The sequence below is a fragment of the Aulonocara stuartgranti genome (assembly GCF_965226115.1).
Source record: "Aulonocara stuartgranti genome assembly, chromosome: 23".
Taxonomy (NCBI): Eukaryota; Metazoa; Chordata; class Actinopteri; order Cichliformes; family Cichlidae; genus Aulonocara; species Aulonocara stuartgranti.
In genome coordinates, this window is record NC_138958.1 from 13,276,762 (window position 1) to 13,297,050 (window position 20,289).

The window sequence follows — 20,289 nt, forward strand, 5'->3', positions numbered from 1 at the left end:
GAGCCTGTGTGACACAGAACATTCTGCATTTAGGCTCAATCTCTCCTCTGGTCCTTTTCTGTTTTTACTTCTTATTTTGTATTTTTTGCAGAGAGACAGCCACATGCAGTTTGGAAAACTTGACTTGCATATCCTTTAACAAAATTTTGACTGTGTGTGTGTGAGAGAGCTGCAGACATTGTGTGGATTTGATGAGTCTGTGACATTTTGCCACATACATTTTGAGTCATGCATTTTGTCAAAGGAGCTGAAAAATTAGGTTTTGTGTTTAGTTGTGGAAAAAAAGAGTGGGACATATGCTCGGAATTGGCCGCACTATCCATTTTTAGGAGTTTGTAAATGTAAATTTCACTTCTTGGAAACAAAATTTGTTAGCTATAAATCTATGTGTTGTTGTTTTTTTATGTAGAAGGAAGTGTAAATGGTAAATGGCCTGTATTTGTATAGCGCTTTACTAGTCCCTAAGGACCCCAAAGCACTTTACACATCCAGTGATCCACACACACATTCACACACTGGTGATGGCAGCTACATTGTAGCCACAGCCACCCTGGGGCGCACTGACAGAGGCGAGGCTGCCGGACACTGGCGCCACCGGGCCCTCTGACCACCACCAGTAGGCAACGGAAACTTCCAATGTGTTACATGGAAACATTTCTCACAAAAGATAAGAAGAATTGCTGAATATTTGTATTTCTTTTACTTGGCCACACAGTGTACACATTTGGAATGTGTACAAACTGTACTCCTGTACAAACTGTTTCAAGACATTTCTGAGAGGAACAGCATCTACTTGGCAGCTGCTCGTGTCCAAATACCAGCTTCACTGAGTTTTATTGAGCTGACAGACTTTAGAAATGAGCCTTTTTCCCAGAGTAATTAATAGACAGGACATTGTTCTCCATACAGAGTTTGAATGAAACACTGGGCAGGGAAAACTGGTTTTTCTCAGCCAGTGTGTTTATACAAAGAATAACCTTAATGCTTTAGTGTCTTCCAAAAAATCCACAGTTTTTTTCCTCTTCCACCATCAGGTCAAAAAGATTTGTTTTGCTTCAACTCAAGCAACAATCTGATACATGAAGTCATTGTGGAAGTACTAAAACCTGCAGGTTATAGTTTTGTTTATCCTTCCTCCCCTGTGTGTGCGTATCTTGTTAGTCTCAGGCTCTGTGTTTGGTGTCTCTTGTCTTGTCCTCCGTGATTAGTTGAGCTGTGTCTTGTGTTTCCCAGCTGTCTAACCCCCCCCCCCCCCCCCCCATTGCCCTCCTGTGTGTATATATAGCGCTGTCTCCTGCTTAGTGTTGGTCAGAGTTTCTCGTTTCCCTCTCAGTGGCTTTGTTGGTGTGACTCCTGCTGGGTCTGACTTTATATCACTTTGTTAGACTCGTATCCAGCAGTAAAGGTGTGTTTTCTGTTTACTCTATCTGCATCTGTGTGTCTGAATTTTAAATCTTAACACTTCACATCAATATACAAGCTCTGCAGACTTGTGACACTGCCCGCTTTTACTGACATCTGGATGCCAACCTAGGCCGGCTAAACCTCAGCTTATTACAGTCTCTGAGCTGGATCTCTGGATGTTTATGGTTTTGGTGCCTTTTCAAGCTTTTTTTTTCTACAGTGCAGTTATCTGGGAAATAATGACTTGCAGTCTACCAGTCTGCTAGCAACCAAAGCAATCATGAGGAGGCTTTTGGTACAGCACCCTCTTTGCAACTAATTTCACCCAGCAACAGCCAGTAACCTCCAGCAACCACTTGCCAAGCATTCAGGGAACGCCATGTTTTCCCTAAAGGTTGCTGCCTGGTCTCCAGGCCTGTGTGGCTGAGGTCTTAGAGGCAAATATCAGTTATGTGCTCATGCTGACTTTAGTGTTTTGCCAAAGTGTCTTCAAACAGACCCACAGAGGTGTAAACTCTGACGTATGGTGTGAATTGTACATTTAATATCTCTGTGGGTAAATTATGAAGCATTTATACAAACACAGACTTTTCTGTGTTCTTTAGCCAAACACGGTAAACAAATGGAGTGCTGCTGACTCTTGTCTGAATGATGATGGGCTTTGAAGATGAAAAACAGATGCCTATTTGTGTTTATTTGTGCACATCTGATTCAAAAAAATTTTTTATTCACATACTGCATCAAAGATCTTTTCAGCATGTTCATGTTACTCATCCTGATGTTAGAAACCAGTTACGTTAAATGATCTTTCATTTGCCAAATCGTTTGCACGCAGGAGATTTCGGAGCTCAGACCTCAGCACACCGACACCGTGAGAAGCCACTTTCAGTCAGAGGCCCGGCCGCCACCTCTGTGTGATCTTCGGCTTGTACAGCGTGTATGTCACATTCAGATCAAAGTATCATGAATGAAGCCCTACATTCTCAGAGTAGCAACAGAACTGCTCTAAATAGAGATTTTTAAATAGACAATAGTGTCTATAAATACCCCCCCAGATCTGCTCCATTTTGACTTTTGTGGAACTCCTGCAGTGACACATTCCTGATGAGCATGTGCTGTTATTTATTTTTAGATGCTTTGACGATGGCGTCTCACATGGGATCAGTTTCTCAGGCGAACCGTGATCAAATGGATTTCTGTCCTCACTGCACTAATAAAAGTTGTATATTGAACCCCTAACATTGGTCTGCTGTGACTGTAAGCGGCATTTTATTGTGGTAATAACTTCTTATAAAAATGTTTAATTAATCATAAATTGCTGATTATTTTCTCAATCAAATAATTGATAGTTATAGCCGAGAACCCAAAGGTACAGTTTGACGGTGTTTTTTTTATCCAAATAACCATTCCATGTTTAAGAAGCAGGAAGCTTCAAATGTTTGGGATTGTATCTGAAAAATTGCCTTTAAAGTAAAAAATGTTGCTACTTTCTATAAAATAATTCTTTCACCAGTTAGAGACTGATGGCTGACTCTAACTGAGCCTGGTTATTCCTGAGGTTTCTTCCTGTTAAAAGGGAGTTTTTCGTCCCTACTGTTGCCAAGTGTTTGGTCATAAGGGGTCTTCTGATTGTTGGAGTTTTTTCAGTATCATTGTAGTAGAGTTTCACCTTGCAATATAAAGCGTCTTCAGGTGATCTTTGTTATGATTTGGAGTTGTACTAATGTACTGTTATTGTATTATTGTAATCTGATATATTTAATCAGATTAAGAAGAGTTAAAAACAAACAAACAGGTAGACTTTTGAGTGAATGTCAAAAAGGAGTAATTTTATCCTGTTGAAATTAAAATGATGCTTTCGTCAACTGTAATTGGTGTATAAAAACTTGCTTGGCAACATGATGACATCATAAAATCTAATACAGGAAGAACCTTCAAGTTCCAAGATATACCTGCTATATCGCAACTCCTGATTGTGTAGAAGTTGTAGAAGAAATAAACACACAGACATTTTGTCTATTACATTTAGATACACAGTTGGCAACTTTTATCTGTAGTAAAAATATATATATACATATTTATTTTCTAAAATTTAAATGTGAAACCTAAGTTTGATCATAACTGTCACCACACTGTTTGTATGTGTGTGTTTCTTCAAATTTATGACATAATTAAATATGTGTAAAAATTTGTATGACTTACCATTGACTTATTTTCAAGTGATGTCTTATGACTACAATAAATATTCATATTTTCCAAGCAATTAATATATTTAAAAACATTGTGGTTAGAAATAAAACATTTAAAGTCATAAGAATAATATAGCAGGGTAAAAAGTACAACCTATGTGTAAAAAGAAGTTGGGACAAACTGGTATTATTTAAATGTAGCTGAAGAGGAAAAAGATGGAATTTATTATTATTATTATTATTATTATTGTCTGGATGGATTAGTATATGCTAAAAATAGGACCCTATATTTAGCTATATTTCAATAATTTCTTCCAAGAATCCCTCACATTTGATAATCCAGTACTCAGGTCACTACTCATAATTAATCATATGAACAATATATCTTTAAATTAATTTAATAAATGAAAATAAAATAAATCCAGTCTCCAAACGTGTTTTTGTCCATATTAAATTTACATATACAAAAAACCCAAACAGTGTGTTGGCACCTTAATGAGGTGAAAGATGTGCTCCAGACCCCTTGTGACGTCTTCTTGTTAGATTTTTTTTTTTAAACTGGGACATAAAACAAGCAAGCGTGACCAAAAGCAACACCTGCAGAAATGATTCTCACACCTCACTCCATAAATAATCCAAGCACATCTTCTGACAGCAGTCATGCTTTTACAGGAGTGCTGTTTCACAGGAACAGAAGAAACTGAGGAGATGTGTAATAATGGTTTTTCGCCAAACAGCGAGGAAACTTTGCAATCATCCACTGTACTTTGTGCCATGTGCATTTGTGCCTGGTTTTCACAAGTTCTAAAGGTGTGTCATGTGTGTTACTGTTTGTAATGGATATTGCTCTGCTGACGGTTTTCTTTATGATATTAAATGCTAACTTGAAGCTGTTCCTCTAATTCCCTATAACCATGCAAAACAGGTCACAAATGTAGTGTTTAATGTCTTTAAAACGGCTCAGTAGTTTCCCTAAGCAGCTTGGCTCTTGTGGTTTTTTTTTAAGTCACACATTGCACGAGCAGGGGTAATCAGTGTTTTCCTTTGGGACTATTTTCTTGGCATGGTAGTGAAAATTCACAGCACAGCATTGAGTATGTGGGAGTGACTCGCACTTAACTTCAGCGCCCATTACTATGTGGAAATTGCTTAGGTCACCCTAAGCAATTTCCACATAGTAAATTTAGTATATATGGAAAACTTCATGTGGTGGTTGAAAAAAAAACATTCTCGGGCTAAAGGCTGTATATAAAAGATGGAAATAGCTACTGTGCTGCCATCCACTGTCCATTTAGAAGTTTGCTGTCTTGTATTTGTTTGTTTGTTTTGCTTTTATTTTTAACACCAGATGCTTTTTTTGAAAAAGCTGAATGGCAAATGGTCTTTTTATTCAATTTCTTGCGGTTAAGAAAAATACATCATATCAACAATTTGTATAGTTTTTCATGATTTTGAGCACAATATTTATACAGACCTGCTGTACTGCTCAGTTTTTGCTTAGCTGTTGCCAAACTTTTAAACAAAAAGAATTAAACATTTGGAAAAAATAAGACATCAAATATTTAAGATGATTTCATCCTCCATATTTAGACGGTTAACATGTGAATGCATTCTCCAGAGGATTACAGCGCTGTCTTTTAAGGTAAACCTTCATCTGCACTAGGACTTTGTGAAAGCTCTGTCTCAGAGTCCACCTTAAAATGACGCGAGGTCTACTTGTGGATTTATCCTGCCAGCAGCAAATTACACATCACTCCTGGATACAAAACATCTGGACAACAAAAGGCTTGGAGGAGTATAAGCTGAGGCAGATGTGAAGAAGTGCAGTAGATGGACTGATCTCCTCATCATGAATCCAGCTCTGGTGCTGTTGGCGTTGCTGGCCTCAGTGGCAGCTCAGTCTCAAGACCATTATGACATGGGCTGGGTCAATGGCTACCGTCAGGGATTCAACTTCCAGTGTCCCCACGGTGAAGTCATCGTGGCCATCAGGAGCTACTTCAGTGAGAATGATGGCTCCGACCGCCTGTGGTCGTTTGAGTGCCAGCCCACACCTGCGGGTCTGGGGGAGCCCAGTGACTGCTGGTGGGACGACATCAACCGTGCTGGGATGGAGTGGTGGGTCCGCTAAGTCTTAATCTGTCTTTTACTTGCTTGGTGCCAACTTCTATTTGCTTTTTAAAACTTTGACAGCTGTGTGCTGAGGCATGCTGGAAGACAGTCATATGCGTCCCAGGTTTATAGTTAGATCAGAAAATGTCATTCATATTTAAGCAGTCAGCTGTAAGTCGGCTCATAGCAGTAAATCATTTAATGTGAAGATGCACAAAACCCAGTCTGCTTAACTGTTGGAGTTTACAATCTTTCTGAAAATGACATTATGCTAAATGGCTTTTAGGGGCTTTAGCCAGCTACTTGCAGCAATACCAAAATAAGTGATGCACAGTGATTGAGAGCATTAGGTTGTAAATGCACTCAAGGGACAATCCCCAATGGAAACATCAGGGAAGCAGGAAAATCTTGTTTTTCCTCAGTGGAGCAGCTGTGGACACGCTTGGATTTGTTCTTTTATGTAATAATTATACAAGTAATGCATCCCGGAGCCAATAAGCATCACTCGGCTGTTAACTTCAGGCAAATCCAAGAGGCACAGCTTTGTTGGTTGTTGCTCCAACTAGCCCATAAATGCCACTGTTACTGGGTGGATCACTTAAACACAGCAGCAAAATCTCAGGAATAGACGTCACAGGCTCAAACTCATAGGTTTTGTCATGAACTAAAGGTGGAGATTAAAGTGCAAAGCAGAGGAGCGAATATAATCCCTGTGAGGTGTGAAATCAATCAATCAACGCACCACTGAGAGTTTAAAAATGGTCCAAATTCCACAGTAAAAAGATCAATGTTTCTGTTCTCCCTGGAGACCCAGTGCAGTTTAACGTCCACATCCAGCCGAGTTAGAAGTTAGCAAGAAGTTAGCTTGTCTATCTACAGATGATACACCAAGTTTTGATTGAAGGATTTCTAAATCAAACTGAAACACCGCGCTGAAAGAGCTTTGAATATAAACAAGGAGATTAAAAAGCAGTTTCTAAAGTTTCCACATATGTGGCCACCTGGTGGCTAGCTACAGAGCTATGGTTAATATAAACACATTAGCACAGGGAAGATGGAGGACAAGGGTCAAACTGTTCTTAATAAAAGTTTATAATGAGGGTTCCCAATAAGCAGAGGACCAAACTTCAGCTAAGAAAACCTCTGAGACAATCCGCAGCACATGGTTAGTCATTTATATGATAGAGGAGGTTCTCAGAATAGTAAGAGTGCTGAACCTGTGAGGACAGGAAAAAAAGTATTCAGTTATGACAGAAACCACCACATAAACACTAGCCCCTGCACTTGCTCCACTTTATTTACTCAGGCATTTCTTACATTATAAGCAGATGCAACCAGCCAAACATAATTTGAAAACAGTAATTAAATTACTTTTTAAGCTGAAGTTCTTTGGACCTATAAGGTTGTCATACTCAGAGTTAGTATGTAATAACTTTCAGCTGTTCTCAGACTTTCCACATATTTGTCCTTCTGTTATTTTCATAAAACATTGCTTTTTGTTCTGTTGTTTCATTCAGAGGAACAGATCCAGGTCCTCCTGGGTCTGTATGAATCACCATCTCACTGCAGAGCAGCCATAAGTGTTTTCCGCTGAAATTTCTGGGAACAGTGAATTTTAAAGAGCTTCGTCCAATTGTGTTCTTTAGGGATATCCGTGCATTTTGTAGGCCACATGTTTCACGTGTTTCTGAACTTTTGCAATATGCCATTCATGAAAAAAGGATTAAAAGGATCACTGCAATGCACAATAGGCTCTGACAGTAAGAATCCACTAAAGCGAAGAAGAAAATAAAATGAGTCCTTTCCAACTTGACATAAACATTTCTGACTAACTATCAGTTCCACTGAAAGGTTGATCTAATTAAAGGACTTGGGTCAACCTTTAGAAAACCGGTTTGGGTCTATGATTCAACCCGCTGTTTACACAGAGACGTCAGTCTACAATTCCCCCTCCAAACAGACCGCTTATCTGTTTCAGATGACTCTTTCTGGTTTGGACAGCAGAACACATTTGTGCTCTTTAGATTTATTTCAAGTTGAGCTTGACTGCACCCATCCCACTGATTGGTCTGCAAACACTGTGAAGGCTCTTTACCGCAGCCTCGCCTGCCCCTCTTTAACATAGCTGTCTGTTTGAATTACACCAGGGAGGACAGTAAACTGCAGGGAAACTTAGCCCCCGACTGAAAGGCTGCAGGCCAGGTCCATGTTGCCATGACAAACGTCTATGCATGCTGCATGTCTTTAGCCCAAACATAAAATAGCTGGTCTTTCCACCAAACTGTCTAAATGAGTCTCATCTAAAACTGTTTCTCAGCTTTTTAACTGTTGAATATATATTAAGTAAGTGTTACTCACTTAATGACTTTTATACTTCTTTGCAGGACTTCAACATGCACCCGTAACGGCCTGGTAGCAGGTGTTCAGAGCAAGTACTTTGAGTCCACTCTTGACCGGGAATGGCAGTTTTACTGTTGCTTCTACAAACGCCGCTGTCCCTACTCCTGCATGTAGGTTTTCAGATTGGATTTCGATTTTTTTGAGTGGGGATGCAAAATTCAAACAGAGAAATTGTGAACAACTTGAGGTTTTGAAGCGTCAAGCAGAAAATTTTAGACGTCATCAACTTTTTGAAACCAGACTTCACAAGTCTGGTTATAAAAGGATTCCTGACTCTAATAACGACCATAATGTGACCACAGAATTTGATCATAAAATAACGACAAAATAAAACTCGTGTTTTAGTGACTGAACCCATAAACTTGTCAGGAAAGTGCTTACTGAGCTCATTGAATAAGGGAGCTGAATGTTATTTTCTCACGGACTTCTATACAACTGGATATCTTTTTTTAAGCCAGAGGAGTCGCCCTCTGCAGGCCATCAGTAAGAATGCAGGCTTAAGGCTCTTTAACTCACTTTCAGACCCAGTTGCTAGCCATGCCTTACATCATATCCTTCAGTATTACCTCATTTTTTTCCCAGTCAGACCACATTTAAAAAATAATCACACTGTTATAAATAGACTTTAAAATATCAAATGACACCATTAACCATTGAGATCTAGGCTAATTTTCACATAGACTTCTAGACAGTCGCACATCTTTTCTCCTGCCACCTGCTGGACATTAGACAGAATTCAGGTTTAAGCCACATTAGTCTGACTTACATCTTTTGTACAGTATATAAGATGTTACTTAGTTGGCTTTAACGATGCTGTTAGGTAAACTGTGAGCGTGGTATTAATGTTTTTATTTGTATCCGGTTGTTCAGTCTGACGTCACTAGCCGTGTCTGGGTCTAAACTCTGCTGCAGGTCCATATATCAAACGATCACTATGGCATTACTGAGAGTTGAAAAACTGTCTAAAGTCTTTCATCTTTAATAAAATGATCAGCGTTCTGCTCTACCAGGTGTAGCAATTGAGTTTAGCATCCAGGCATCCATGAAAACGGAATTTATGACATTTAACGGAGTTAGAAGTTAGCAGGGAGTTAGCTCGCTAGCTTCTATCTAAATACAATATAGCATGTCCTGACTGCGGGGTTTTGGAAACAAATTAAAACGTACAGCTCTGCTATCACTTCCAGCATAAATGAAGACAGAAAACTAAACAGCAGTGACGTTTGTAGGGTTACTGAAGTTGGGCTAGCTGGTATATAATGATGTGCTACGGGACCGCTAGCGACACAGCTATAAACAAACATAATATAAACAAGCTAACTTTTTTCCCACTCGATAAAAGTTACCGTGAGTGTTCTCGGTGGTCAGGAACAAATGTAATCGCATGGCAGGATGCTGTAAAAGGACCAAACTTCAGCCAGGTGAACAACTGAGATAATCCATCCACAATACGAGGTTAGTCATTCATATACTGCTGCATGGGCTGGGCTGTAGTTACATCCCAAGGTTTTAAAAACTGAGCTTAAATAAATGATTAGCGGTAATAAAAGCCGACGGAGGTCAACAGTGATCACTGACTGTTTTAGGAGCTTTTTGAGATCAAATAGAAGAAAATATATAACATTAAACATGTTAACCACACAAAAGCCATATTAAATGCAGACTACTTTAGACCCGGAAGTAGGATTCGTCGCGTCATCACTGAACAACCGGATTGCTACAAAACAGACTGACTCAATCAGCAAATGGTTAATAAAATTGTGATTTGCGGCTTCCTGCAGGAAGACCACTGACATTCCTGAATACTACAAAGAAGAGGGAGAGCTAGTTGTCCCAAGTTATGGATACTTTATCCGAGGTGCCCAGACCACCTTCAGTGGAGTGCTAAGGTTTGTCAAGAACATTTTTCCATGTCTAACTGCAGCTGTATGTTTATATCTCAAAATCAGACCTACGGGATCAGAATTTATTGGCACAGTGGACGAGACATGGAGGAAACGATAAAACTTGATTCACGTGTTGTGGTCACACTCACAAGATGTTCTTTCTTTCTTTCAGAGATCGGCAGTGGAAGTACATCCTGTGCAGAATGACAGACTTTGACTGTGAATTTGACAATTTATAGACATGTGAGGAGTTTTTTTATCGGTGCATAAACATTTTTAATACATATTCACATATACATTTAAAGGTGACCTATTATGCCTTTTATTTTACTGTCTTATATCTCCTGTTCCACTGTCAGGTGCTCATATTAAACACGGCCAAAGTCACAACCCCTGTGAGCCAAATGCTCAGGGAAGATTCAAACATACCTGTATCCATCGCTTCAAACAGCCAATCGATCAGTGAAAGAGAGATAGGCGGTTGCTTTTTGGTAAAATTACCCCTCACAGTTACTGACAGCCGAAAGCTGTTCAAACCCTCTGTATGAGAGGAGCATCCAATCAGAAACAGTTGGTTTAAAGGGAGGCAGCTTTTGTATAACGTTTCTGCTCATGTTCATGGACAGAGATTCTCCCTTTTTTTGTTTGATTAGACCTGAAGCTAATGTGTTTCTACAGGAAGTGCTGTAAGTTTCAAGACTCTTCATATGGGAGGAATCAGCCTGGCAACCGAGAAAACTGATCTTTAGAAAAAAAAAACTCTTCCTTTAATCCAAACCCTGTTTTTCCGCAGCTAATGTTGCAGGTAATTGAAAATCCAAAAGATGTTTCAGGCATTTTAAATGTTTGACACCACGGCCAATGGGGCTATTCCTGTTAACTTTATTTAAACGAGTTTAAACCAGAAAAAACATGAGAACGAGCTGCACCAGGGCCCCGTATAAGAATAAAATATGAAGTTGGAAATAGGTCCCCTTTAAAACAGCATAATACTGATGTTAATCATAAGTGACTTGGTTCATGTTTTCATCCATATGTATAGTATACATATGTATATTTTATTTTATGCATTTTTAACCACTGTTTCTATTAGTCTGGCATGAAGAATATAAATATATCATATAAACAGTTAAAATGAACATCTCCATGGTGGTTCTGGGGGGATTTGGGCTTCTCTGGGCTCTCTGGACAGCTTCAACCTTTTTTTGTTTGTTTGTTTGTTTGGTTACTGGATGAAGTGGAAGTCCATTGGCAGCACGTCACAAACAAAACAAAACAAAGTGAATTTGATACTCTGTTAATGGCTGTGGAAAACACAGCTCATCAGGCTCCCCTCCAAGATTTCCCGAACACGTGACTTTCATGCACATAATGGCATTCACAGAGCTGACTGAGATACTCTGCTGGTAGTAACATCGGATCAGTCATGTTGGGAGCAATGAGAGGCTCTCTCTGAGTCACTGGCGAAACAAGATTTGCATGCAATGAACGAGGTCCCACCTGCTTCCTCTGTCCATCCTTTATTAAAGTGTCTTGTCCAGTTTGGCAATTATAACCTGTACTTAAATCCATGTAACCGTGCTGTGTGAAAACCTGGATTAAAAACCTCATTTATTTAATGTGAAACTCTGTTGTGTTCAGTTTGAATTTTATTTCACCTAAAAATATAATAAAAGGGAAATAAAAGGCTGTGACGGTGGCAACAAGAGCTTTTATTGAAACATTAAAATAACCACGTTAGTATCTCAGAGAAAGAATAATGCAGCTACCCAGCTGTGATGACATCAGCAGCTTCTCTGGGCTTAAATTGGCTTAAGGTAGACTCCAGACTGCTTCATATCGCCATAAGCAAAAACTCAGAGGCAGATTGTTTTGATTATCTGTTCAACAGCTCACAGGGTTTTATAAAGAAAGCTGCGTTCAAGTCACACAACTGAACAAACAGATGGAAGGACCACGAGAATGAAAGTGTGCAGAGAGGTAAGAGACTGTGGAAGGTAAATCCCCCGGTAGCGCCTGTAAAGCTGATTAGTGAACAAATATCATGTTTGTTTATTTTTCAGTGACGTTGATTCCCGATGGCGTCGTGGTTTTAAGGCGCCTTAAAGTCATAAAACATGACAAAGAATGCTTGACCTGAAGCGCAAAGATTTATTCTTGTATTTGAACACAGAAAAGACAGAAAATAATGAGAATTTTTTTTGTAAATATGCTTTTAACACATCATTCAGTTGAAATCCCAGAAATGTATGTTGATGAGCGCAGGATAAAGTTTCAGGGCTGAAAAACACATTTAAGCTGTGTTAGAAACTACAACCAAGACTCACAGTATACATGGCAACTGTATATTCCAGATAAGCAGATAAAGTAAGCATAAGACACACACCTTAACTAGAATTTAATCCCATATAGTGGAGTTAAAAAAGCCAAAACCTATTTTGTTTTTTAAAATTAAATCTTTCCTCTAAATCTTCCGAATAGCACATCAGGTCCCGACGGCCTAATAAAGCATCTAGCAGCCACTTTGTCCTCGTTCTCATCTAGTTTGTTTTGGATTTCTTTACCAGCTTGACTCTCAAAATCTGTCCAAACTTCATGGAATGAGTCGGGTGAAGGTCACTGGGGTCACTGGAGTGTCTTGAAAAGAGCTGGGGCTCGAGCCAGCAGCTATTTGTTTATGGCAGCTGCTATCGCGGAGCACGAGCCAAACGCCGCAGCCGATCACAGCTGTCCCCTGAGGCAGCGGGCGGCAGACAGCCACACGCCTGCAGCGGCCTCCCGCCCTCAGAGACCTGAAGTCTCTGTGGTGCAAGTTTCCTTCCTGAACTGAAAAAGATGGGGAGATATATTGTCCAGCTTCCTCCTCTCCACCCACCAACACGTTTTCATTACGGGCAGATGAAAAACGATTCTTTCAAAACAATACTCACACTGACTATAATTAAAGTTTATAGGAGGAGCCACAAAGCTATTAAAGTCTCCTTGCTGCAATCACTTTTTGGATACTCTATAGTTAGACACTGTATAATTAAGAACTAAGTATGCATTTGAGGCAGAAAAGCAAGAAAGAATTTTAATTCTGATGAAAACCTGATTCTGTTTTGGACAAATCCCTCAATTTTAAAACGATCACACTGTATCTCTGCTCCCTTTTATGACCACACTTGCGGGCGTAAATCTGGATTTATGGTATGTAATATGGTAATGTATTACATGGAAGAACATTATATAAAAGATAAATGGAAACAGCTGCTGTACAGCTTTGCATGACAAAACAGTAGGTAGAGTTAGTGTAGTCACCTAAACATTAAACTTAAAACTAAAGTGTGGAAAAAATGAAATAAAAGACAAAAAAACTAAAACTAAACTGAAATTATATTGTGCACTTGTCGTGTGTCATGTCATTTGCCGCTTTTGCAACCTGGCCCCAGATAAGTGGAAGAAAATGGATGAACAATGAGACAGTGCAGCACCTCCATATGAAGGAAAAATAAGAATAAATAATAAGTAAACGGAAAAGTTTAAACAATGACGATAGCGCCTAGCAGGGAGAGTTCAGGAGCTAATCAGAACACTTGTTTTAATGGACGTCTTGAACCATTTGCCAGACAGGTGCAGCTGGAACGGGGTTAGGGTTAGTGAGGATACAGACTGATCACTGCAAACTGCAGAGGTGGAGCTGATATCTGGCAGCTTTGTTCAGCAGTTGTAATGACCCTCTGGACGGCTTCCTGTTCTGCCTTTGTGCAGCTGAACAAGCACAACAGAACTCTTATTGCACATTGGTTTTCTCCCCTCAGTTTCCTGAAGTAAAAGATGTGTTGTTGAGCAGCCAAAGTTGTGTTGGAGCCCCAGGACAGTTGTTCTCCTTTCCCTCTTCTTATAAGCAGACTCCATGTTGGGGATGAGGCTTGTATTAAAAGCAGGATTGTAGTCAATAGAAAGCATGCAGACATACGTGTTCTTAAGATCCAGGTGCTTCAGTGCTGTGTGCACCTGATCTCCCTGTAAGCAAACTGATAGCGTTCAAATAAAGTTGGTATAATACTTGAAGGTTTCCTGATCAGTCTCTCAGACTGATGTTGTTTCAGTTGTTCACCTTAAAGTTGAAATTAGTTTTCGAGGCCGGCTGTGTGGGGTCGCTCAGTCTGAATCAAATATTCAATAAAGCATAAAGTAAACCTATTTCTAATCTTAGCGTTAGAAAATGGACAGTTTCCTTTATGCCGAATGTCAACGGTAACTGTTGGAATGAAGAGAGCCGCTCACATGTATTCAAAATGATCGATCACAAGAGCACTTAACCATAATGCCTGTTTCATCAAACACCAAACACTTCTGTGAATAAAAGAGCGCATGGGATGATTGTACTCAAATCTGAGTGCCTCTTTCTCTCTGCTCAGAATTTAAAGCCAACTGGTGCCGGAGTTCATTAGCTGTGAAGCTGAAAGAGTTGAATAACAGACTGAGTGGCTACTGCATTCATGCTGGAAATCCTTTTGAAAATTGTTCTCAGTCTTCACAAACAGTGCTCGGAGTGTAAAGCTGGGTAAACACTTATTCAGAGCTGGCTTAATTGTCTCGACTGTTGTTTGGTGTTAATACATATGAAGACCAATTAAAATGTTCCAGAGCAAACCACCTAGACTGATGCCCAGCATGTTGCAGGACATCTGACAATGTCTTGATGCATGCTCAATCATGCAGGTAAATAAACCAAAAAGGTTGATTCTGATCATCTGGACGTAGCGTTTTCATTGGGAGAAACGTTTCGTCACCCATCCAAGTCACTTCTTCGGTCTCAGCTGACTGCAGGTTTCCCCAACCTTATAAACACTACATTTGCACAAATAGTTCCTTGATCATTAATATGGAAATTGCTATGACCACTGATCAACAACCACTGATCAGTGACCATGAGTCCCATTCACAGAGAGTTGGGGAACGGCTGCAATCACAGCATTTTAATGTGGTGGAAGATGCACCCTTAGGCCCCCTCCTCCATTCAGAGGTGGTCTGTCCCTTTTCACGTAAATGGCCTCCTTGACTCAGCGCTCAAACCAGCATTCCTCCTTGTCCAGGATGTGTACATCCTCATCACTGAAAGAGTGTCCACTGGCCTGAAGGTGTAAATAGACTGCAGAGTCCTGGCCTGACAATGTAGCTCTTCTGTGTTGTGCCATCCGCTTCGCCAGAGGTTGTTTGGTTTCTCCGATCATGGCAATCCTCATGGCACTTAACAGCAAACACTACGTTACTCTGTTTGTATCGGGGGACCTGATCCTTGGGGTTGACCCATTTTTGGCGCAGCGTGTTTTGGGGTTTAAAAGCCACGGAGACGCGGAGTTTAGAAAAAAGGGTCTGAACTGTTCCGATACTCCTGACATACAGGGAGTGCAGAATTATTAGGCAAATGACTATTTTGTCCACATCATCCTCTTCATGCATGTTGTCGTACTCCAAGCTGTATAGGCTCGAAAGCCTACTACCAATTAAGCATATTAGGTGATGTGCATCTCTGTAATGAGAAGGGGTGTGGTCTAATGACATCAACACCCTATATCAGGTGTGCATAATTATTAGGCAACGTCCTTTCCTTTGGCAAAATGGGTCAAAAGAAGGACTTGACAGGCTCAGAAAAGTCAAAAATAGTGAGATATCTTGCAGAGGGATGCTGCAGTCTCAAAATTGCAAAGCTTCTGAAGCGTGATCATCGAACAATCGAGCGTTTCATTCAAAATAGTCAACAGGGTCGCAAGAAGCGTGTGGAAAAACCAAGGCGCAAAATAACTGCCCATGAACTGAGAAAAGTCAAGCGTGCAGCTGCCAAGATGCCACTTGCCACCAGTTTGGCCATATTTCAGAGCTGCAACATCACTGGAGTGCCCAAAAGCACAAGGTGTGCAATACTCAGAGACATGGCCAAGGTAAGAAAGGCTGAAAGACGACCACCACTGAACAAGACACACAAGCTGAAACGTCAAGACTGGGCCAAGAAATATCTCAAGACTGGTTTTTCTAAGGTTTTATGGACTGATGAAATGAGAGTGAGTCTTGATGGGCCAGATGGATGGGCCCGTGGCTGGATTGGTAAAGGGCAGAGAGCTCCAGTCCGACTCAGACGCCAGCAAGTGGAGGTGGAGTACTGGTTTGGGCTGGTATCATCAAAGATGAGCTTGTGGGGTCTTTTCGGGTTGAGGATGGAGTCAAGCTCAACTCCCAGTCCTACTGCCAGTTTCTGGAAGACACCTTCTTCAAGCAGTGGTACAGGAAGAAGTCTGCATCCTTCAAGAAAAACATGATTTTCATGCAGGACAATGCTCCATCACACGGGTCCAAGTACTCCACAGCGTGGCTGGCAAGAAAGGGTATAAAAGAAGAAAAACTAATGACATGGCCACCTTGTTCACCTGATCTGAACCCCATTGAGAACCTGTGGTCCATCATCAAATGTGAGATTTACAAGGAGGGAAAACAGTACACCTCTCTGAACAGTGTCTGGGAGGCTGTGGTTGCTGCTGCACGCAATGTTGATGGTGAACAGATCAAAACACTGACAGAATCCATGGATGGCAGGCTTTTGAGTGTCCTTGCAAAGAAAGGTGGCTATATTGGTCGCTGATTTGTTTTTGTTTTGTTTTTGAATGTCAGAAATGTATATTTGTGAATGTGGAGATGTTATATTGGTTTCACTGGTAAAAATAAATAATTGAAATGGGTATATATTTGTTTTTTGTTAAGTTGCCTAATAATTATGCACAGTAATAGTCACCTGCACACACAGATATCCCCCTAAAATAGCTAAAACTAAAAACAAACTAAAAACTACTTCCAAAAACATTCAGCTTTGATATTAATGAGTTTTTTGGGTTCATTGAGAACATGGTTGTTGTTCAATAATAAAATTATCCCTCAAAAATACAACTTGCCTAATAATTCTGCACTCCCTGTATACTATTGGTTTTCGCTTAGGCAGCAGTTGTCCTTCTCTCCTGGATCAGCTTTATTTAGGCGCCTTCTCAGCTTTGACAAATGTCCAGCTGGGATAACCACATTTACTCAGGGCCTTCTTGATGGGATGTTCGTCTGCTTCCCTGGTGTTGTAGGATCCTGATTGACACCCAGTTTGTGCTCCAGTGGATGATGAGAGTCAAACCTTAAATACTGATTGGTGTACGTAGGTTTATGGTACCCATCAAAGCTGACAATGAACTAAAATCTGAGAAAATATACCTCATTTCAACTTAATTCCCTCTCATATCATTACAGTCCAGGGTTCTGAGACTGAATTAATATTCCAAAACAGGTTCCTAGTGAAAAAAGTGAGTTTCTGCTTTCTGTGTTTACTTTGCTGTTTTTCTGGATCATGCTCACATAGGCCTCCTTCTTTGCATGATAGAGCTTTAGCCTGCATTTCTCAACGGTGAGCTGGTTTCACAGACACTGATTTCTGGAAGTGTTCGTGAGCCCATGCACAGAATCTGTCATCTGTTTTTAAAGCAGCACTGCCTGAAGGCCTGAAAATCCAAGGCATCAAATACTGATGTTTGGCCTTGTCCTTTGTGCTCACAGATTTCTCTAAATTGTCCGAATCTGGACAATATTATGTTGTGCATTTTAAATAAGACAATAAGATACTCAGTCTTCACAAGTTCACGCTGAGGAACATTATTCTGAAACTGCTGCACAATTTGTAACTCCTTGTTTTCACGCTCTGACTCAATAAGATGCTCTTTTTATACTCAGTCATGTTGCTGAACTGTTGTTAATTAACCTAATTAGGTACAAAATGTTCCTCCAGCTGTTTCTTTTCAGTACTGCTTACTTTTCCAGCCTTTCATTTCCCCCCTCCTGGATTTTTTTGAGACGTGTCACTGCCATCAAACTCAAAATGAGCTAATATTTTAAATAAAACAGTAAAAGGTCACAGCCCAAAGTTGAACATGTTTTCTATTTTCTGCTGTGAATAAAATAGGAGTTTATGACATCTCAGGATTTTTTCTCACACTGGGAAAAAACCCCACAGTACCTCTAAAACTAACTCAAATCAAATGTTCTCAGGCAGCAAAGAAGTGAGCGGCTTTGTTTGGCTGTTCAGGGATAGACCAAGTGTGCGAGTATCATGCAGCGCGACCCTGACCCAGCTCCAGGGCTTGCACAGCTTGCCTGTTTACTTTAGGGAGCCTCTGCTCGCTCCCACCGCTCTCACTCGAGGGCAAAAACAGCTGCCTGGATTCACGTCTGACGATAAGAGGTTCCACAGCGCCGTCTGAACACAACTCATATTGAACGAGTCTTTATTACAGAACTGCACCAGTGTTCTGAGAACACATAAATCGTAAAGGTGTTTAGTGTGTATGTACAGGGCAGGGGCCAGTTGGAAGCCATTTAAAGGGTCAGTTCAATCAAAAATATTGATCCATGTGAATTCAGCTTCAATCCAAAACGTGTGGTGGAGTAAATTCTATATGCAGTGCTCAGAGGATTAAAAATGGCATTTAAAAGAATAATTAAACAGGAAGAATCTTTTGCAGAAACATTCTCATTAGTCTGGATAATCCAAAGAGCTGACTTTTAGGAATTTTAATAGGGACTATTTCTTTCTCAGGAAATCACTGAAGGAAAAACTTTTTTAACCACAAACACTGCAGAACTAGATACCACTGTGGCTGAGTAAGGACACATGGTTTCTGTATTTTCTGGTTTGGTTAAATGCTGGATTTTGGTCCTTTTTAAAAGGTTTAATTTGTTTTCGTTCGCACTGAAATGAGACCGTGGAAATTTAGAGGAACCACAGTCAGAGTCAGCGACTTTAAATATGCAGGATTATGGAAGGAACTGGATAAACAACAAAAATGTTTACTTCCTGTTTTTTTAATTTAAACCGATACAGGCCAAAATCACCGGGTTGGATATCGCATGAAAAGCAAGAGAATAACCAAACAAAATCATCACATCAACGACTCAGACACAACATGATGGTGAAGTGGATAATGCTGCTAGAGTGCTGTGTTTTGCTGGGAAACACCAGTTGATGTTACTTTGATTTGTGTCACCCGGCACAATATCACTGCAGACCACAAACTGTATATTGAAGATGAACATGCTGTCGCCAACTGCTTAGCGAAGTCCCGTTGAGCTGAGAGCTTTTCTCAAAGCCAGCTAGTTGATTTTGAATCTGTGATTCATCGTACCATTTTATATGGAGCAGATAAGCATTTTTTTCTTTTTCTAAATAAATGTGAGCAAAATATCTACTGTCCAAGAGAAAAGTCGACTAATTATTGAATAACTGCCAACATATTACAGCAAAACAGAACTCTGTAATGCTTAAAAGAGATGTGATGTATATATACTTGCTAAACCGACGGGCTAATTCCTGAAAAGTTGGAGAAACAGATAGGGATTAAAAAGAGATGAAAAAGATCAAAACGGAAAATAGAAATAGAATCGAAATATACAGCTGGTCTCATAAACGCCCCCACTCAGTCACTTGGAGGTTGATATGTAATCCTCTTTTTGCTCCTGCACACTGTACACAAAACTGCATATTTCAGAAAATGTGATGGAACCTTCACAAAGAAAATAGAGCGGCAATAAATACTAATAACTGTGTGAGTCCAATAGAAGAGCTCTTTGTTTTCCATCAGGCTTTCCCATAGACTATAGAATTGAAAGTAAATTTGGAGTCACACTGTGAAATGATCAGGACCCACACAGAGTTCAAGTGTCAATCTGAGCACCTTTATTTTTAAATACAGCATTTCCTGCTGATTTGGCCCAGTATATATTCCACCGGGAAACCAGCTTTCCAGTTCCTTCCCACACCACACACTGCTCCCCTGACTCCAGGCCCTAAAAAGGGGCTGAGTTCATTGGTTGTAATCCCTCTCACCTGTCCCCTCCATCCTCCTTACCGCACCACCATTGCAGCAGAGCCAGAGAGCACAACCCTGCTGCACACACCCTGCTGGTCATTACAAAAAGCACTTATACATTGGTTTTGCTTTTCAGACAGAGAATAATACATACAGCTTATGCTGTAGACCAAGGATGCCCTCACTGCAAAGGCACATGCCGACAGCATCAGTTTCCCTCAGCAGAACAGATGAATGAATACAACAAAGAGCTCAACGTGTCTATCTGACCTCCAAATTCCCCAGGTTCCATTCCAACTGAGCATCTGCAATTCGTCCCGGAACAAGTTTGATCCACCAAGGCCCCACCCAGCAGCCCACAGGACCCAAAGGATCCACTGCCATCATCCCAGGCCAGACACCACAGGACACCCACAGCGA

The 20,289-nt window shown here is 40.4% G+C and overlaps 1 protein-coding gene across 1 annotated transcript; it reads left to right on the forward strand.

Annotated features, from left to right (window-relative positions):
• The first annotated feature begins 5,353 nt into the window (after nt 1-5,353).
• Nucleotides 5,354-11,617, forward strand: dpt (dermatopontin). Its single transcript, XM_082525000.1, has 4 exons — nt 5,354-5,711; nt 8,090-8,215; nt 9,887-9,994; nt 10,164-11,617. Exons 1-4 carry the CDS (start codon nt 5,443-5,445, stop codon nt 10,228-10,230), a joined length of 570 nt encoding a protein of 189 aa, XP_082381126.1. The 5' UTR covers nt 5,354-5,442; the 3' UTR covers nt 10,231-11,617.
• The last annotated feature ends 8,672 nt before the right edge of the window (nt 11,618-20,289 follow it).